Source organism: Pteropus vampyrus, unplaced genomic scaffold (genome assembly GCF_000151845.1).
Source record: "Pteropus vampyrus isolate Shadow unplaced genomic scaffold, Pvam_2.0 Scaffold146, whole genome shotgun sequence".
Classification (NCBI taxonomy): domain Eukaryota; kingdom Metazoa; phylum Chordata; class Mammalia; order Chiroptera; family Pteropodidae; genus Pteropus; species Pteropus vampyrus.
Genome location: NW_011888927.1, coordinates 991029 through 1013147, shown reverse-complemented (window position 1 = coordinate 1013147; position 22119 = coordinate 991029). Strand labels below are relative to the sequence as shown.

Below are 22119 nucleotides of genomic sequence, written 5' to 3'. Positions count from 1 at the left end.
CCCAAGTTCCTGATGTTACATTTTTATATGTACAGTTAAAGAGTAATGAAACTAAAGCTTATAATAAACTATTCTCTTTTGTCTGATTCTAAAATGTTAAATAAAAAGTTTATTCCCAGGATCTCCATGCTATATTATAAAACTTTCCTTGGTATGAATAAATGTATGTTCTATTTTATTCAAATAAACAACGACGACAATAACAACAAAACAAGGAACAATGATTTATCATATTTTTATTTGTGGTAAAATATTATAAATTAAATAGTTTACCACTAAAATGTTTTATACTGAAAATATTTAAGATTAGAGCTAGAAGTAATAACTATTCTCTGGTGTTTTATTTAAGTCTTTCCTTCCCAGTAAAATTAAGTTTGCTGGAAGAAGAGGCAGCATGTAAAAGTCTTACATAGTGATGTATGCACAGTGCAGTGAATACACGAATCACGGGAATATGTATTGAAGTGAATCATTGGATTGAGACAACTACTCTTTTTCAGTCCTTTTAGTCATATTACTCTCAGTGGAGGAAGCATGACTTGGGATGGGAGAAATAACAGAATCAAACTACAAACACGTGAGCCCCATCTTCCATTCTGTTAGGCTATCACCATGAATACTCCCCACCCACCTTCTTAGGGGAAACGGCAACATCGTAGGTCAGGTGTGGAGATGGGGATGGGGGTGCAGAATTAAACAGGAAAAAAAAAAGCACTGTCACTCAAAATTGTTTAAAAAAAAAAAAACAAATCTTGTATAAAGAGTCTATACTATTGATGAGGATTTAGTATTTCTTCAGGGTTGTTGGGACAGAAAGAAAAGGTTGAGAAACACTCCTCTAGGAATTGTATCAACATGATTAAAAATTAGCAATCTCTGAATAGCATTACATAAACTAAAACCAATTCACATGACAGTGAAAAAATCATCTATACTTTTAGCTTTACTACATAAAATGAAAAGGTTTACAAAAAGGTTTTACTGCTATGACTATGTATGGAAAGGAAACCAAAAGGAGACATAACATCCTAAATAATGTTAGGTAAAATAAAAATTAAGAGAGAAGTCAAAGAGTAAGCATTTGTTGGTATATAGTTCAGAAGTCAACATCATAGTCATAGAAACATTTGGTTTTTTTAAAAAGAACTTTTTCATTTTTATTTTTTTAAAAAAGACAAACTATGAATGTTCAATGAACAGTGGAAACTAAGAAGAAATCTAAAATAACACATTTAAAAAAGAACATTTGGCTTGAAAACAAGTGGCTTCATATCTAAAAAAAAATAAGTATATCAAAACAAATCTAGATTACAAATATACAGTTCTTCTAATGTTTTATAATAAGAAATGAAGAAATAAAAGTTATAACTTAGAATTTGGGAATAAAATCTATAGAAGTTACCAAGTTCACAAAAGTACCTTTGCAAGACGAGGAATTGTTGTTGGAAAATCGGAATGCCCAAGCTGACCAAAGGTATTGCTACCCCATGAGTAAACCTATTAGAAAACCACAGGAAAATGGGTAAGAGTTGTGAATCTGATTTTGCATGTCAATTCTGAACCTTTATAATAACATATATATGCCATATATATACCAACAGTTACACATAAATTACTTATACTAGTCTTTCCACAAATTACTTACACTAGTCTTTCTACTCTTTAAAACATATTAAGAAAATTCATTTTTAAACAAGAACAGAGATAATGGGTAGACAGAATACATAGGAAGACACAGAGGGTTAACTATAACAATTACTAACATATTTCAGGGTTTATTATCGGCCAGGCCTTGTTTTAACACTTTCTGCGTATTAAAAATGTTTCATTCTCACAACGATCCTTTTTTTTTTTTTTTACGGATAAGAAAACTGGCCCAGAGAGGACACAAATTTGTAAGTGACAGCCAGCATTTAATCCCAGGCAGTATCCTATACTGTCTCTTATAAAGAAAATGATAAAAAATAAAGCTAAGTGCTACAAAGAAAAAGTAATCATGATTCTTTAATCTGTGTATAGAAGTACTATGGAATGACTAGAAAAGCCTTTTCATATACAAAAAGTCACTGAAGGAGAAACACAAGTACCTATGCTTCGCTACAGACAAAAGAAAACTAGATTACAGTGACTATGTATAATAAAAATGATTTTGTTTATTCTGATTATAAAAGTAATTCACAGTTACTGTACAAGACTATGACAGGACGAAGAAATAGAAAGTGAAAACCACTGATGAATAGAACACTTAGAGACAATTCCTATTTTGTTTTGGGAATGCACACAGAATGCTTCCAGAAATTTTAACATCTACTAGATATAATGTATACGCAAAATGTAAAATGCAAAATGGGGCTATACTATCAATGCTATTTTGTGACCTGATGTTTTTTAATGATATCCATTGATATTCTTCTGTCAGGAAGTATACAGCTATATCATTATTTATAATAACTACATAGAACACCACTGTGGGCATAGTTTAATCAATTACTTAATGAAATAAGCATATTTGTTAATAATCTTTCTAATTTTTAATATAAAAATTACATTAAAAATCCTTGAATAGATATATTTGTGTATCTATTTCCTTCGGATAAATTCCCAGGCAAAGAACTCTGGGTAAATGAATACACACATTCTGATTTTTTGATACAGACTGACAAACTGTCTTCCAGCAAGGTCCAATAAACACTCTCGCCAGCACTGCGTGTATCTTCTTCTCCCATCTTCACCAACACTTAGTATTAAATGCAATCTTTGCTAATCTGATAGGTGAGAAAATGTTTTAGTGTTGTTTCAATTTAAATGTTTACTAAGTGGTTGACTACCTTTTCATTCATTGCTGGCCATTTCTATTCTTTTATGAATTGAATATAAATACACTATGACAATTTTTCTTTATGTATCTGGTAGCTATGTAGCAATACTTTGTCATATATGTTACAAATATATTTTTCCCACTTTGTTATATATCTTAATTTTGTTTGTGGTATATTTTTTGCTGTTTAGGATTGTTTATTATGTAGACAAACATATCATCTTTACTTACTAATTTCTGGTTTTGATGTCATTTCATTTTCTACTCCCAAGGTTATTTTTTAAATTAATTAATTTTTTTATGGTGACATTGGTTAATGAAATCCAGTAAGTTTCATCTGTACATTTTAACAGTAAGGCATATATATATATATTTACATTGTATGTTCACTTCCCATAGTTAGATTTCTTTCTGTCACCACATATTTGACCCCTTTTACCCCACCTACCAAGGTTACTTTTTTAAATCACCTAAGTTTGTTTTGTTAAATATAAGGTTTTATTTTTTAACATCTACATCTTTAATTCATCCAGAAATAGAATATGTAAAATTATCTTATTTTCTTCTGCGACCAAGAAGCCAGTAGTTCCAACAGTATTTACTGACTACTCAGTCTTATTTCCCTGACTGATTAAAATGCCCACTTTTATTATATACTATTATTCTCATATATATTTGGGTCTATTTCTAGTCTATAGGTATATTTCTGTTTTCCTGGTCAGAAATGTGTAGTCTTTAATATATTTTATATGGCTAATTTTTACCCTTCCCTTCTGTTTTCAGAATTTATGTGGTTCACCATCTATGTTTACTCTCCTAGAATAATTTTGGGATAATTTTATCAAGTTGTAAATATTATATTGGAATATTTTGGGGATTGTATTGAATTTGCACTGTACTGATTTAATGATCTAGAGAGAAACAACATTTTTGCAACAATGATTCCTCTCATCTAAAAATAAAATCTCTCTCCCTTTACAATTTTCTTTTATAACTTATTAGAAGAGTTCTTGAGTTTGTGTCATATAGGCTCTACACATTACCTATTAATAATATTCTTTTTTTCCTTAATACTTTTGTTGTAATTGTAAACAGCTTCTTTTTTGCTAAGTATGTTTTGCTTTACTTTATGTAGATAAGCTAGAAATTTTTATATGCTTATTCTGTAACTGACCACCTTCCTAATCTCTTATTTTTAAGACTTTTGGATGATTCATCATGTTAATAACAATGTTATTTTTATTTTCCTAATATTTATTTATATGGACTATGTTAGCCTTTTGGCTAGCCTGCTATGTGAAATTTGAAATAAAATATTTAAAAGGTTTAGAATCCTTCGTTGACTTTTTCTAAAATGATAAAAGGATTGATGAAGAATTATTATATGTATATATTTAAGAATAACTTAAAACAATTATTTTTATTAGGAGTGTTTATGTATACAGTCACGATTTTAAGTGATTCTGGAGGTCACTTTCAGGTCTCACAATTTTAAAAGAGAAAAATGCCTTTTGTTTTCTTAGTGTCTTACTTATGGATTTTCTTTACCAAAGAATATACAGAAATTCACCAACACCCTGGAAAATTCTGAGTTCTATTTTTCGATGAGAGCACATTACACAAAAATTCTATGACTGGTATACCAGTGTTTAATCCAAACTCTACTATCACATGTGTGACTTTAGACAATTACATAATTTCCCTAAATCTCCCTTTCTTCATTTGTAAAATGAAAACAATGCAATGCAATGTAAAACACTGGAAAGAGCAAATGAGACATGATATTGTTGCCTGATAACATAGTAGTTACTTAATAAATGATGGTCCAATCTTGTCACGGTGGCCTTCCATGAAATTAAGATCAGCTTTTAATAATTTGTCTCCTACCTGGGATTTTGCAGTAAGAGCAAGAGAATGGACACCACCTGCCTCCAGATGGATTACTTCTTTACCATCCAGACATTTTACACACAGTGGTTGAAGCCTTCAAGAAAAACATACACACACACACAAACTCAAAGTAAGAAGTATTCTCAGCAAGAATCATGATCTTTTTCAAATTATAGAGTAAGTGCTTTCAAGTAAAAATAAACATTTAAAAAGAAAACATTGAAATAAAAATGATAGATGCATGTTCGATCTACTCCTACATATATATAATTTTGGATGGTTTTAATCTATCAATCACTAATTAACCGCTATAATTCAGAATCATCAAACTTAAATGATTTGCATGGCAGAGAGACTACTTAGGATGCAATAAATATAACCAGAGAGGGGAGTTGTCTTTTTTTTTTTTTAATGCCACACTTGCCTACACTCTGCTAAGAAGAGATATTAACTGTTTTTAGATAATCATTCCATTTACACATCTTCACAAATGTCTAATTTGTTAACATAAGAGTTCCTCTTAAAACAACAGGTTTTACTTGAGGTACGTGGATAGACATGGATGGTTTAGCATTGTGGTTATAGTTATTCTGGCAGCAGTAGAAAGACATTTTTTAAGTTAAAAAAATTGTTGGTTTTTGTAAGTTAAAAATTTGAACAATCCAAGTGTTCCAATAAAACACAGCTTTATCCCAAACACCCTTTTCTGTGTTCCAAAACGAATATATGTCAAAGATGGGATGGAAAGGTACACTGTGGATACTTAAGTACTTTATTGTTAAGTACGAATTCGAGTCTGAGAGTTGCTTTTTAAATCAGAGTTAGTGGTACATAATAATTTTAACTTTTGAATTAGAAGAGGCCGGATTTCCTCTATGAGGAAATAAAAAATTTAGAGACCTTTGCATGAAAGAGATTAAGCCAATTCCTAACAGCAAACACTGACAGCACTCACCTAGGCAAAACATCGCCATGCCCCAGCTGCCCGTCCTTCCCTTTCCCCCAGGTCCACACCTCTGTTCTCAGAGAAGGCAGAAGTGCATCTGCTTCTCCACTGTACGTAGGGGTCAGAACCACAGTCCGTGTTTTCACCCGTGCAGCTTTTCTTAACAGCCTGGGGGAAACTGAAAACAAACCAGAGAAGGGGTGAGAAAGCAGATGGGTGGGAAAAAGATACCATTTTGATAAATTGTTGATTTTCAAAGAAATACACATGGTTTTGTGAAGCATACTCTATAGGTTCTCTGCAAAAATGGGGATTTAATAGTCAAATGAGTTTGGCAAATGCTGCCTACTAAATTCTATTCTCCCACTACCTGCCCTGTAGATCCACACATATATTAGTGTGCTAAAGGGGCTGATACGTCCCACAATTAAGTTTAAATTTTTTTAACCCAGACCCCCTTTCAAACATTTGGCCACAGAATCCTTTTCTGTATAACATTTATGTCTGTGTGACATTCTGGAGAACTTGTATTCTAAAAAATAAGCTTAACAAAATACTACACTAAGGCTGACAAATATTTTTCCCATTTCGAAGTAGAATTAAAAGATAAGCCTTTCCAAGTCAAGGTCTAAATTCGAATACTTTATAAATATTAGAATAAAGAACTTAATTCTCTGCCTGTTTCAAATCATTTTATAAAGAATTTAATCTTTCAAAGAATGCTGACATCTTTTACAGTGTTCAAAATTATGACAAAGGCACACAACACTATGTAAATCGTGTATACCAATTTGGGGAGAGGACATGTTTTGAAGAAAATCATCACATGTCACAGAATGTAGACTTAATCACTTGGTCATTTACTTGTGAGCTACAAAAAAAAGTGATCATCACTGGTTAAGATCAACATCTTTTCTGGTAAATGTACTGTCCATTTGTACATACAGAAACTCAAAGAATCCTTCTTGAAGTTTCCTCAAAGATGTATTTCAGATAATTTAGAGAGAGAGAGGGAAAAAGAGTACATGTAAATTTTTTTTCTATAGATACTTTAAGTTACTAAGTAAAATTTAACCTAAGGAAATAAGTCTGTCTGTGGGACTGCATATTTTATATGGTCTAATGACATGAAAAAAATCAATATTCCACATTTGTGGCTCAAAGAGATCTCAAATACATTTATAATGAAAATGCTACAGGATATTTAAGAATGCTTTGGCGTAAGATTTTCCTTCAGATTCAGAACAATTCATGGGTTTTCCTTACACACACACACACACACACACACACACACACACACACACACAATTAATCAGGACTATTTTATTTGTATAGATGAAAATCTAGTGGGTATAAGAATTAGGAGGCAAGATTATAGAAATGCTAAGTGGCGCAAGAAAGTGCAATGAGTAAGTAGAACAAATGTAGGAAACAGGCAAAGCAGAAAATGTAAATTTTATTACAGTCTAGGATTTATAACTTTAGAGCTCTACATAAAAATAGTGCAAACCAGGGATTGATAAACAACAGCCAGTGGATCAAATACAGCCCAGCGCTTGTTTCTGTAAATAAAATTTTATTGGAATGTAGTCTTGCTCATTAATTTATGTATTATCTTTGGTTACTTTTAAGCAACAGCAGCAAAGTTGAATAGTTGTAACAGAGGCTATATTGGCCTGCAAATCATAAAATATTTCTTGTTAGCTTTTTACAGAAAAAAGTTTGCAAATTCCTTGTCTAATCCTATACTCCTCAAACTTTAAAGTGCACAATGATCACCTGGGGATTCTGTTATAATGCATATTATGATTCATTAGGTTTGGGGTGAAGCCTGAGATCCTGCATATCTAACACATTCCCAGATGCTGCTGAAATTGCTGGTCTGCAGGACACATCTTGAGAAGTAGAAGTCTAGAGGACTAAGATTCCTAAACTGATTAAGAAATGTAGAAGAACTAACTCTGTAATATTCTTAATATTACAAGATTTTATTGCTAATGGTTTCAGAAAATCAAATGTTCTCTTATTGAAGTTTAAATTTCTCTCTACTTTCAGGTCAAGCATGGTAATTAATTCCTCACTTATCCAATGGTCACATCTGCAACTTCATCTTTCCGGAGTATAGGTCCCAACTAGGAAATCAGGGAGGCTATCGCTACATTCTAGAAAAATAAAATAAGATTCATCGTAAGGTTCAAAAGCAGAAGCACACATCATGGAAACACTATGTTCTAAGGTTATTTCTAAAGCAGACAAGTCCGCGCGCGGCCAGGCTCCCTGCTGCGACCGGCCAGGGTCACGCGCCGCTCGCCCGCCTCCTACCGCCATGTTGGCTCCGCGTGGCCCGCACGAAATGCCCGGGGAGGCCGCAGACACCGTCCCCGCTGCAGGGCAGGGGTTCCCACAGCCCCAGGCTGTGACAGAGTCTGGAATAGAGTCTGATGAATCAGTACCAGAGCTGGAGGAACAAGATTCCACACTGGCAACCACACAAGCCCGGCTCGCAGCAGCAGCTGAACTCAATGAAGAACCTCTCAGTACAGCAAAACAGAGCTGGCATGAAAAGAAGGCACGAAGCCTACGTCCAGACTGGGCCTTTGACAGGTTACAGGGGTTACTAGGGCCACTATCCTGGAATCCAAGAATATCCTCTTTGTCATCACAAAACCAGATGTGTCTACCTGGTTTCAGATACCTACACTGTGTTGGGGGAAGCCAAGATCGAGGATTTATTTCAGCAAGCAAAGCTAGCAGCTGCTGAGAAATTCGAAGTTCAAGGTGAAGCTGTCTCAAACATTCAAGAAAACACACAGACTCCAACTGTAGAGAGCAAAGAGGAAGAGCTTGATGAAAAAGATGTGGAAGTTAAGGACACAGAATTGGTCATGTCACAAGCAAATGTGTCCAGAGCAAAGGCAGTCCCAGCCCTGATGAACAGTAATGATATTGTAAATGCTATTATGGAATTAACAATGTAACCATCTAAAAACAGCAACTTTTTTTTTTTTTGGTGTTTCCAGAGTAACTGCAGTTTCCTTTGAAATTTGTACTGTTTCTATCATTAATAAAGTTAAGACTTTTCATGGGATAAAAAAATAAAATAAAGCAAGCAAACATGTAACTTTCTTTTAAACCCAGCTATGATGAACAAAATCAAATTTTAACATTTGCATTATGTCAAATTTAGCAATTAGGGAAGCTAATTCATTATAATATAGCATGTGATGTTAGGAGCATCTTGGATTCAGCAAAAGTCAGTACACAGAACCGGGCTGTTTCCTTACCTTGTGACAACAATCCAGGGAGGGAGAGTCTTCGGCTGCCCCCCTCAGATTCCTCTTCTCTGATATCCACAAGACTTGAACTCTTCTTTCCTTGCATCGATTCCTGTTTAACCTGCTCTTCTCTGCTATCTTTCAGACCTTCTGGGCCTGTGGAACTACTGCCTGCTTGAGTTCCAGGTTCACAAGGGGCTGTACTATAAAAGTTCATAACTTTTTTAAGAGACAAGGCCCCAGCTTCATATGTAGCAGCCACTCTCACACCAACCGCAGATGCACAAGAGACCACTAGGCTGTTTAGGGCTGAGGTGCTTGTGGTTGGTGGGCTGTGAAGATTAGGAATTGCTTCTTCTATAAGAGGCTAAAATATATACACATAAAAAAGTATATAAAAATACAATCCCTTACACAAGTATTCAAATAAAGTTTAACATCCATCACTATTTGCAAATATAAGAACATAAAACAAAGGTCTCTTTATCTCCAACTTAAAGAGATGCCTTCTTGATCATGAAGTAAACACTGTATGGTAATGAGTACACAAAATATAGTTTCTCATCAAAAGTACTTCCTTTTGTTTGACTGTTGTATTTTTCCATGGTATTTAAAAACAAGCCCCAGTTGCTTTTATATAATTAAGTACAGTAAAATGAGGAGAAAAAAGTTATGAAAAACATAGTCTTTAATATGAAGTGCACTGTGACAGCCCTGGATAGAAGGTTGAAAAGATGACAGTTTTATTATCACCTTTAGGAAAATTTACAAAGAATGCTACTAATAAATATCAGAAAAAATATTTTAAAAACAGGCTTTTCCTAAAATGTTTTATAAATGGAAATTTATATTTTTCTTGAAAATGGAAATTTAGATACAGCATATACGGCAGAAAGAGTTATACCTCTGGCCTATCAGCCCCTAAATTATGCTCTTAAGTTCAAGTCCTTCTACTGTCTCATCAATGAGTTATTTTCCATGACCCAGGGAGTAGGTAAACTGAAGGATTACCTTTGCTCTAGCTACCATAGAGAGTAAATGTGGCAGGTTAATAATTAACCATTTGAAAACAATGTTCTTAGCGTTTGTCATTCATTGCTATATTAGAAAGTCAAACTAAGTTTTCTAGCGAAAAATATCTTAGTGAAAAAATCAGTTGAAATTTATTTTGAGCAGTCAAGCACCATTGTTTACTAAAAAGGAAAGTCATTAAATATACCTACTAAACACACACACACACACACACACACACACACAAAGCTTTTGGCTTATAAGCATATGTCACAATAAACAATTTGCTTCTTATGCTACCCTATGGTCCCAAAGGACATATGTACATTGCTTAATTTATCCTGAACTAAAAATCAAACCAAAAAGATTTTTTTTAACACTGGCTTCTTAAAGGAAATAATTCCTGTTGACTAGTATAGTGCCTGAAATGTAGTAGGTACTCAACACATTTGTTGAATTAAATATTAAATTCAGAAAGGCTATTTCTGAGCAAGTGAGTCTTTAATTAAAATTCAACAAAATAAAGGTACCATATAAAACAAAATATAAATACAAAGCCTGTAACTTCCTTGGTAATATGGTTTCCGTGATAACTGGTTCAGAAAAACTAGCATTACTATTTCTATCCTTTGTTTACAACGGCTCACCATTGAAGCAGTGATGGTATTTAGTAGTGACTATTTTAAGGGGTTCTTACCATCAGGTTAAAAAAAAGTCACAAAACTCTACCTTATATAAACTTTAAACTATTGTTCTAACTGGCTCCGCCACTTATCTTTAATAATACATAAAATAAAAAATACATAACCAACAATTATGATGAAAGACACAAGTTCAGGAGTTCCAGTCTACCAATAATAAAATGCAATAGTGAGATATAGGCTTCATTGCCAAATATTTTGGTTTATTCCATAAAAGCAAGATACTCTTTCAGTTATATCTGGCCAGAGGAGAAGAAACTTGTCCTAACCCATATAAATTCCAAATGAATTAGCTGCATGCCTGAGACACTATTTGCAAAATTGAATTAAATTTAGTATAAACACACATTGTCAAAATTAGCATAGGTAACACAAACTTTAAATGTTTAACAAAACAAGTCCAAAGAAAAATGCAATTTCAGTGATAACCTAATAATCAAATAAACTGTATACAATAAACTTTTAACTTCCACTTAGAGGAATGATTTTTAAGAAGTCAAACTTTTTCATAAGCATGTACAAGTCTAGAAATTTTCTGCATGCATTCGTGTTAAATTATTACTTTTGTTCTGTTTAGATTTTTTATAATACCTTTCTTCAGTTTATTCTTGTTTAAAACAATATATATTCACAAGGTTCAGTAGACCGTGAAAGAAAAACTTTTCAAAAAACCTCTAGCCATGTTTCCATTATGACAAACAGGAATAAAAAATCAAAAGGCTATGTTGCTGCCATAACCTAAGAAAACACCCTTTATGATTGGATGCTTTTGCTTTGTTTTGTTTTCTTAGAGTTTTGGTAAAGCGAAACCAAAAGGCTTACCTTAAGAGTAAAAAAAAAACCAATTACCCTTTTAGAACAATTTATTTTAAGCAGGGAGACAAACTTTATTGTTTGCTACTGGTAAATAACTTTTCTCCATTTACTACAAGTTTTAAGAATGAGAATAGTTTAAATAAGATGAAGAAAATATTAACCACGACCACCCCTCCAAATTAAGCCCACAGGTATAAGTGAAAAAAATTAAAACAATAAGTAATGCCAGTAAGGTTTTTTTTTTTTTTTTTAATCTGCCTATAATTAAAGGATTCACCACATAGCAACCTTCTCTGATAAAAAATGAACGGACTTTTCTCTACAGAATCTGAAGAATGTACAAATACAGGTCAGAAGAATCTCTGACTATATAGTTCTAATTGTTTAAACCATTCAGAGGGCCACCAAAATTCAGTACCTTAGCCATGGGGGAAAAAGTTCTTGGGGGAAAAAAATGGGATTTTGCTACTTATAAAACAAACCCAGCATGGTATCTTTCTACATCATAATGGGTCAGAATTTGAACATAAAAAATAATTTTGAGTTAATCCAGGTTTTCCTATATAAGCGTACGTGATAAGACTGATTTATAGGCAAATTCGAAAAATAAAAGGTGCTATCAAACCTTAGGCATTTTCAAGTTTCTGACAAAAAACTCAGATGGTTCAACTCCAGAAACAGCTTTATATTATAAAATTTAGCAGGTACCTGAGATGGCACTGGCTTTTCACCATTCTCTGAGTTCTTTCTTACTGAGAGATCTGACAGTTTCTGCACATATTCATTTACTGCCTGAGTGTCAGGGTACGATGGTGTATTTCTGGCAGAAGGCATTTCAGTTGTTCCCATGTCTTGCTGGGAGGAGATGGCATCACTACTTGTGGTCTGACCATTTCCAACGTTAAGTTCGGTAGCAGGCAGATCATTTTCTGCAAGAGTGTTCTCGAATACTTCTCCCTGGCTGTGAAGGGTTTCTGTGGAGGGGCTGATGGCAATGCTGGCCTGGTTTTCTGCCTGGGATTCTGACAAGGTCACACCCAATGGACAACAATGACTGTCTGATATAATCACATGGTCTTCTTTGTCAGTCATGGTAATTAAGAGCTGGCTGCACTGGTTGCATCTTTCTGGTACTGGCTTCAGATCCTGGGAAGGGAGACACTGTACAAGCGCTAAGCTGTGGAACGCACCACAGGCAACCTGCAGCACTACACGTCCAGCAAGATGTTCTATCTTTTGTGGCTTTGTCACTGGGAAGGTAGTGGTAATGAGACCCAACTGACAACCAGTGCCCCAAGCCCAAATTTCTCTGCTTATTGACAATGCCAGAGTGTGCTCCTCGCCACAAGCCAACTGCAAAATCCTGACTGCTAACAAAGGACTAGTCTCAGAATCAGAAATGCTGACAGGATTAGGTTCTGGAACATACTGCTGGTTAGCTACTGCACACTGGCCAGCAGAGTTCTCTCCCCACATATATACTATGCCACTTTCTGTCACTGCTCCACTGTGGAAACTCCCAGCTGCCACAGTAACAACATATTGCCCAACAAGGGCATTTTCTAGAATGGGGCTACTCGGACAAATCTCTGCTGGTTCGCTTCTCCAGGGAAGAGTCCCAAAGCTGTAGACCACACCATCTGAAAGTTTAAAAAAAGAAGGGAATTAGTGAAGTCACTAGAAATTTTATTGGCAAACTTAAATCCCCTCTAGGTTTAACAAAATAAGACTTTTTTTTCAAAAGCAGAGTGTAGAGATTTGGTTCAAGCATATAATACTCCAAATTTATCCATCTTTTAATAATGAAGGATATTGCTCCTTTCCTTTAGCCTCATCCTACAAACTCTGGCATCGATCCACTACTAATGGCTACCATCATAGGCTATTACGGAAGCAGATTCCAAGTGTTTAAAGACAAAATGATCATATCAAGATAAAATAAGCAGAAGATAAAATAGACACATTTGCTAATATCTACAACATATGCTACTACTGAGTAAGTCAGAGCAGCAGAAAATTTATACACGGGAATAAAAATATTAGAGATTCATTTTGGCCAAAATTATGAAATTAGCTTTATACCTCTAGGTATAAAGCGCCAGTGTTAATAAGACATGGCTGTCTTCATGTTGTATACCATATAACATATAGTTTTTAGATATTACATATAATATATACTCATGCACCACATAACAGCAGGAATACAGTCTGAGAAACGCGTCGTTAGGCGATTCCGTCGCTGTGCGAACATCATAGAGTGAGTGCTCTTACACAAACCTAGGTGATATAAACCTACTACTCACTTAGGCTATATGCTATAGTCTACTGTTCTGTAAGGGAGAAAAAATAATTTCCCTCTACCCTTCTAGGTTTTTTGTTGAAACATCCCTGTAATAAAGGACAGATTAACAGGAGAAAAACAAACAAAAGTTTAATATTAACATGTACACCTCCTACATACATGGGAGAAACCCAGGAAAACTGAGTAACTCGCCAAGATGGAATTGAAGCCACCACCTTCAATACTATCTTCAGCTGAAGTTAAAACATGCTGGGGGTGGAGGGGAGTCTATTATGGAGGCTACTAGGAAAAGCACAGTAAACAAGAGTAAGGTTGTTATACAGATTTAAGTCATTGTCTTCTGCATTGATAAGAGTTTCTAGAGACAGAATGAAGAAATAAGTACTATTTTTTTCTCCCACAAAGCAGTTATTGAGTTGACGATGGAAAAAAAAAAAAAGCGTACTTTATCTTTGGCCTATTATACATGGCAGATATATTTATATACTTAAATTAACTCACCACAACATGTATGTAAAAAAGAATATAACAGTGGCTACATATAAGCTTTTATTAGGGAATTTCTAGTTTGGACAAAGAGTACTGAGAAAATAAGTTCACTGGTTAAAATCTTTAAAACTTTTCTTCCCAAGTGATATAGCAATATACACTTGCAATGGCTCGCCAACTTTTTCAATTGATATTATTCCACTAGGGAGAGCAGTATTACAAAGAAATGGATATTTAGACACACCGCTTTGTTTAACCTGGAGTACCTCAAAAATAGTGAATCAATGAAGTGTCATCATTGAATATGAGCTATGGTCAAATTAAATAGAGAAAAGAAGCTTGAAAATTCCTAGCATTCAATCAGTACCATTTTCTCACCTAAAAAAGATAACACTGGAGATCTTTTCTCCATTTCGAACTACATTTTTCTGTGAGATAAGAGTTTCTTTTGCAACTTTAACACTAAAAATCAGAACAGTGGTAATAACCAGAACAGTGAAACTTAAACATGAGCAGTGATAACATATTTTTTAAAAGTCTTCCCTCAGTTGTCCCAACCTATTAGGTATTCTAGATATTTAAAGATTTTATGTTTCATAAAGGTTCCTAAATATTTACTGAAAGGCTAATAAAACAATAACAGTAACAGAATTCCACTTATATATACTTGAGAACTATGTATTTTAAACCCATAGGCATGTATTGAACATAGTTCACATTTTCAAAATTAGGATTTTTCCAAATTCTGAACTAATTATTATTATATATTATATAAGTTATGTAATAAGAAAGAAGATAGAAAGAAATCCATGTTAACTCCATAAAACCACCAACGTCAGATTTAAGCTTTGTTTCCTAAAACTTGCCTTCTCTTAGTTCCCACAAGGAAAATACCAAAGCATTATTAAATACTTAATAAATGCTTACAGAGCAGAAATTTATAAATTAGTGAAGCTGATGGCCGTCTTAGCCCAAATCAAATTTGCCATGACTGAGTTGGTAAAGTGCCATAAAAATTAAATTATAGCCTATGTGTCTGTCTGTTATATATTTACAGATATTACATGTTTTTTATGAGCTGCTATTTATATCTTAGAACACTCTGCTGAAACAGTATAACCAAACAACTTAAAAAGCAGGCTTTGAGGGAGAGGAGGGAGGTAGATTTGGTAAAAGGGGTCAAATATGTGGTGACAGAAAGAAATCTAACTATGGGAGGTGAACACACAATATAAATATATATATATATGCCTTACTGTTAAAATGTACAACTGAAACACCGATTTCATTAACCAATGTCACCAGAAAAAAATTTAAAAATTAAAAAAGAAAAAAGCAGGCTTTGAAATCAGACTCTCTGGGTTCTAATCCCAACTTTGACACTAATAGCTGTGTGTGCTTAGAGAAATTATTTGACCTCCCTGACCTTCAGCTTCCTCATCTGTGAAGTGGGGAAAATAATAGTAGCTATCTCATAAGGTGGTTGCGAAGACTCATAGAGATAATACATATAAAGTGCTTAGTGTGGTGACTGGCACATATAATTGTTTAATAAACATTAGCTATTATTAGCATTATTATTCTGATATATTTAATATACAAAGGTACAGCAAAAGAGAGTCTGAATAGGTAATCTTCCAAAAAAGTTGATTTTTCATGTACTTATTACTATAAAATTTAAAAATTATTATTTAAAAAAAATTTTTTTAGGTGGGGCAACCCTTGGTTGACCTCACAGATTGCAAGGACCTTGTCAGCTTACAATCCCTTATTTTTTATTTTTTATGCCTACAGCACCTAGTCTTCCTTGGTGGTCTCCTATGCAAGTACTAACCAGGCCCAAATTTAAAATTATAATTCTCCCTTTTACTCTAGGTATGACATACCTTAAATTTAAGAACTAATACATGTCTGTTAAAGAGTATATCTTAAATTTAAGAACTAATCTGATTTCTGATAAAGGGAATGAGAACATATTTTGAAAACAAGAAGAGTATAAACTCCAGCAAAGTTCATTATGAACATCTAGTATCCAGTAACTCTTACCTACCTACTCTTACACACTCAGGCATTTGTTAGTTTCAGTTAGTATTTGTTAAGCCATTCTTTTCAATACCTTCAGTCAGAAGAACTCCATGTTTTGCTCCCAGGGCAGCTTGAAGAACAGTCTTTCCTCCCCAGCCAGACAATCTCTCTGGTGTTCCAGAACAGGATCCTGCCTGCCAGACATGGACCAGGCCTCTTTCTTTGGATCCTTCTGCCTCTGTTGACCTACAAACATCAAGAAAAATCACTTAAATGTTCCTGTAATGCAGAGCTGTATCTTTTGTTCTTAATATTTTCATTATATTTGTACCTTTTACCAGTACATAGGGGACTGAGTCAGATAATTTAACTAGCACCTATTTTATGCCTTGGTCATGAAACAGGAGTAGAGATAAAACAACTAGTTATATTAAAGGCTTGAGGATAATCTAAACACACAAATTACTTATCTCTAAGGAGTAAACAGAAGCTGAGCTATTTTTTGAAATTTTATGATTTAGTAGCATAAAATTTCAAGGTGTAACTTCTCAATACATTAACTCCTTGTTTAGATATTAAAATTATAGCACGTCCTAAGTTGACGTCTTATATCAGTTTTTAATGTAAAAAGTTATTTGATGAAAAAGAAGGAACAGGTCTCCATATTTCACTTTACACTGAGCTTAAGCTCTATAATTGCTATTTAAATTTTTAAGAACCAAATTTATAACAGGTGCCAGTAAAATACTTCATGCTTACTCTTGTTCTAGCCAAAAATTTCCATCCATCTGATTACTCTGGTTCATAGAACACAAAACACACAGCTATTTAAAATGCCCGTATCCTAACTGCCCCCGCCTCCCGCCGTCCGTTCTAAGGACATCTTAAGACACCCTGAGTTTCCTTTGTACAAAATTTTCCTGTGTCACCACTGATGGTACATTGTTTTCATATTCTTTTTTCTAGACAATATTTTAATGAGACACAGAAACTTTTCTGGTTTTATTTAATAATATCTAGGAAATTCTCTACTTTTATTAAATATTTCTCTAAATTATAATTAGGCATAACTATGGTTTCATGGAAGGGAAGCCACAAACTTAATTCTCCTATTAAAATATCATCCATGACTAGTTTTCTAAGGATAGAAGATGATTCAAAATAAGGCTATTTCTGCAAACCTGAAATTATTTGTGAGAAAAATGGCTTCAAAAGCTTTAAAATAGTGAAATGAAGACTTTTTGTGCCTTTTATAAGCATAAGAAAGGAACAAGCAACAAAGCTAATCAGCTTTATTTTAATATCTCTTCTCGCTTTACCAATTAACACAAATGTCACTATTTCTACTTAATAACCATCAATGACAAAATTAAAGTGAATAGAAGCTACACATATGGTGTTTGTAGTGTTTTCCTAGAAGGATACAGGAGAAAGAAGAAATGGTTTTACCTTCCCTTCTTTGAGTCCATCGGTCAGTGGGAGCACTCCATCACCAAATCATTTCCTCTTTGCAAAAGTATATAAAGACCTAAATGGCAAAACACAGGTAAGCACTAAGAGCAGTTAAAGAACACTGTTTTATCCCACAGATTTAAAAAAAAAAAAAAAAAGGCAGCCCTCTAACAAGTGTACATTCACTGAGCAATAAATATGCAGAACTATTTAAACTATTTCATACCCTGCCTGCCAAAGTGGAATATCTAGACTGAGCCTGCCCACTGAGCTTATAAAAATGCCTGTTGACTGTCATATGTAATGTCAGAGGAAGAAAAGTCTAGCTACAATTAAGCTGTACTTGTCAGGCAACAGATTTTTTTGGTTTTTTATTATAAAGAAGGAAGTTCAATTTGAAAACTCAATGTGTTAAGTATTCATTTCATAAACATTAAGGTTACTTTAAATGCTTCTGCAACACACGAACATTTAAATACCAATTAAGTAAGAAAGAATTTCTAAAATCTCTTCAGTTATGTATCAGATTCAAGTAGTTTTAATTTACAGTTTTCAGTAATGCACACAAAAAATTATGTCATTAAAATATAAAGTTTCCACTTACTGGAACTACCAGTATTTTCCCCAAATCAACCTCAATTCAAAACCATAATCGAAAGGGCTAGAAGAAAAAAGTTTGAATTTTAAAATAGCTGTTTTAAAATCAACCACTGAACAGAAAAACGCTCTATGAAAAAAATTATGGTATAAGTATCACGACCTATCAGTTCAGAAACTCGACGTTTAAGAAAGAGAAAAATAAGCAGACAGAAATGCTCAGTGCATTTCAACTAAGAAATTTACATTTTTAAAGGCACCGAAATTCATGAAAATAAAGACAAGGAGGTTTTATTTGTGTGAACCATATAAATACTAGGGCCAAATTTATGATTCTTCCACAGAAGGATATGGCATGGTCACGGTGCTCTGGAAACAGCCCATACCGGCAGGAGTGATGTAAGATCCATCTGTTTACTCCAGGTTGCCAGTGAATTCTTAGTTTCCCATCTGTAGATCTGGAGGCAATTACTCTCTACCTAATGTTAATTTTAGAAAGATTGTGAATCATCCAAAGTTGTATAAAGAGGACTATGTAAATAAAAGATATATCTGAATAAATTTAATAAATGCTGTTAATAGATATGATCAAGTGGCAGTATGCTTTGTGTGTGATAGTGTTAACTTTTAGTAAAATGTACAGTTCATGCTATACAGAGAAATTCTGAAGCCAGGTCTAACTTGTGCTTATCTGTCAGAGCAAGGAATAACTGTTCCCTTGATTAAAGTTAAACAATACTGAGCAGAAACCAGAGAACGACTCTGGGAAGGTGTGGAAGTGCATAAGCACACTTCACAACTGATTACCTACAGGTAAACTGAATCCTACTGCCTAACAATCAAAAATGTTGAGAATCTTTTGGTAAAGTGAATAAAACAGTCGATCTTTCTCCTCTTTTAGTGTACTGTTTTTGAATACAGAGTTTTCTTAAAGGGGAGTTCACCTTATACCATATGATTTCTCAACACCACTCATTTTTTTTTTAAATCCAAACAAAATTAAAACTCTACAAACTGTTTTGCAACTTTCTTTTGTGACTTACTATATATGGTAGGCAGAATAATGGTCTCAAAGATACCCTCGTCCTAATGCCCACAACCTATGAATATGTTAGGTTACATGGCAAAGGGAAATTAAGGTAGCTAGTCAGCTGACCTTAAAATGGGGAGATTATCCTGGTTATCCAGGCGGACCCAATGTAATCACAAGTGTCTTTAAAAGTGGAAGAGGGAGGCAGAAAGAGATGTGATGATGGAAGCAGAGTCAGAGAGATGCTACATTGCTGCCTTTCAAAATGGGGGGCGGGGGAGACGAGAGGCACAATAAAACAAGGAACATGGATGGCTAGAAGCTGGAAAAGGCAAGGAAAGTAATTCTCTACTAGAGCCTCCAAAAAAGTAATGCAGCTCTGCTGACACCTTGATTTTAGCCCAGGGAGACTTGTTGGACTTATAACCTAAAGAACAGTAAGATAATAAATTTGTGTTATTTCAAGCCACTAAGTGTGTAGAAATTTGTTACAGTAGCAACAGAAAGCTAGTAACATACTATTTTATAGACTTCTTTCTGTATCAGTATTTATAGACCTATCTCATTTTGTTTTAATGGTGTTTAATGTTTGACTTCTTCCAAAAAGATGTATCTGCCTGAAACTCAAATAGTGCAACAAGAAAAAAAGACTGCAAAGGATACATAACTAAAAAGGAATATTGCAGCTAAACATGGGAAGCTTATAAGAAGTTTTACCTCACATACTTAAATATAAGTGGCACTTACCAACTCCATTTACTCTAACATCCTTTCTCAATTATAGATCCATACAGAAAAAAAGAAAAAATTTTGTTTTTCTAATATTTTTATGAGCCCCTCTACAGGAAATCTGTAAGACTTTCCTCAACCACTTCAAATAGCAATTCAGTGCTTCATGTTTTTGTTACAAAACTGCCTAATCATGGGGCTTCCTATGGGAATATTTCTCTCCAGGTGAGCTTTAAGGTCTTAATTCTACATTCTTTTGGGGGACAGGATCTCTGCACTCGGCTCTGATATAGAAGCTATGTGAGTTGTACAAAGAGTCAGAAAATATGGAGTCAATTAAACTCTGAGATGGCCCTTTAACACAAAAAGTAAACCATGGTTCTGAATGAATTGACTCAACTTATAGATCCTATTAGATACAGACCCTTCTACTACATTTAACAGCTAAATAAGCTATTTTGTACATGCAGAGGATATGGTTTTAACACCACGATCTAAGAGTGCCCTTAAAAAAATCTGGTCTAGAAGTCACAATTATTGCTAGAAAAAAAAAAAAACTGCAAACTATCTACAGGTCCATAATACCTTAACCAGTATCCAATATCCAAAGAACTCTTAAAACTAAAAGTTTTTTCATAACTCTGAAATCTGACCTGAACTCATCTAACAGCATAACGTGACCTGAACTAATGGGAGTTTATTTAGTTTTTACCCCTTTAGTGTGAATATTCATATAGTTTGCTACAGAAATATTAATATGATTATGGGATAGTACCAAAAGTCCCACAGGAAGTGTTATATGTCAGGGATCCCCAACCCCTGGGGCAACTGATCATTACCAGTCTGTGGACTGTTAGGAACAGAGCCACACAGCAGGAGGTGAGCAGCAGGCTAGTGAGCAAAGCTTCATCTGTATTTCTAGTGGTTCCCCAGTGCTAGCATCACCGCCTCAGCTCCACCTCAGATCATCAGGCATTAGATTCTCATAGGAGCACTGGGGCCAAAAAGGTTGGGGATCGCTGTTATATGTGATTTAAGTAACTTATTATAAAGGTAAAAAAAATCCTGAATTTCAAAACATATCTTGCCTCAAAAGTTACAAGAAAGGGACTAAAAACTTGTATTCTAGAATAGCAACTGTCATTTTTAGTAGGGTCCTCAACTTTTAACTATATTATACTTCAATTAGTTTACTTTATGTACTTCTAACATTCATCTTGTAGAGTAGCGGTAAAGCAAACACTACTCTCAAGGCATAAGAAAGCTAACTTACACTTAGCATAGCTGGGCCCTTCTAGTTTTATTCTCCTGTCTCACTTACTGGTTTAAAATAGGTATGTTGATTAAAGTAGTAAAATAGCAATAATTGTAGTCACAAAAATAATATTAGTGTTTAGAATGACAAGACATTAAGATAGGAAGACAATAAAAATAATAACAGAGAAGCAAACTATATCATAATGCCCTAAAAGGAATTTGGACATAGATTGAATCCAATATAAAATTACTACAGATTTCATGCAGTCATTTACACTCTGTTTTTAAGGTCTGAGCTGACTGCATTTTATTGCAATGTAGTAAACTGAAGTTTATACTATGAATGCGGTAATACTTTAAGACATTGGTATTTTACACATGGTACATGCTTAATAAATGTTTGCTTTTAGAATCTCAAGCAATGGTACACATAGATTAAGGAAATTTTTGACTCAAACACCTGACTTACAACTAATTTATACACTAACTGCTATTTCCTGAATATCCGGCCACCGAAGCATTTAACCATTACTGAAGGTTGAGGAACACTCACCTTGCAGTGAAGCCTTGACAGACTAACCACCATCAAATGCCAAGGCCACTTCAAATCCCAGCCCTCTCAGCCTTAATTGCTCCACTGGAGGCATTGTCTGATACCACTATGGGAGCTGACTAGCCCCTTAAATCCTGACCTCAGGGACTGAGTAAATAAATGTACTGAATAAAGTCACTAGGCTGCCCTAAAAGTACTTGTTATTTACAATGTTGTTATTAATGAGAT

General features: G+C 34.2%; 1 protein-coding gene and 1 pseudogene across 5 annotated transcripts in view; one reads left to right on the top strand and one right to left on the bottom strand.

Moving 5' to 3' along the window:
* The window catches only part of LOC105298120 (alsin), a 37846-nt gene extending 20041 nt beyond the window's left edge, over positions 1–17805 (bottom strand). For all 5 annotated transcript variants that reach the window (XM_023536015.1, XM_023536014.1, XM_023536017.1 and 2 more), the window contains exons 1-7: positions 17723–17805; positions 16365–16519; positions 12166–13097; positions 8939–9296; positions 5664–5832; positions 4706–4802; positions 1420–1497 (exon numbers count right to left, since the gene is read on the bottom strand). In XM_023536015.1, the coding sequence (XP_023391783.1) occupies positions 1420–1497; positions 4706–4802; positions 5664–5832; positions 8939–9296; positions 12166–13097; positions 16365–16519; positions 17723–17742 (1809 nt within the window). In that variant the 5' untranslated portion in view covers positions 17743–17805. The remainder of the gene's footprint in view (positions 1–1419; positions 1498–4705; positions 4803–5663; positions 5833–8938; positions 9297–12165; positions 13098–16364; positions 16520–17722) is intronic.
* Positions 6912–8908, top strand: LOC111745088 (annotated as a pseudogene).
* Positions 17806–22119: the final 4314 nt, after the last annotated feature.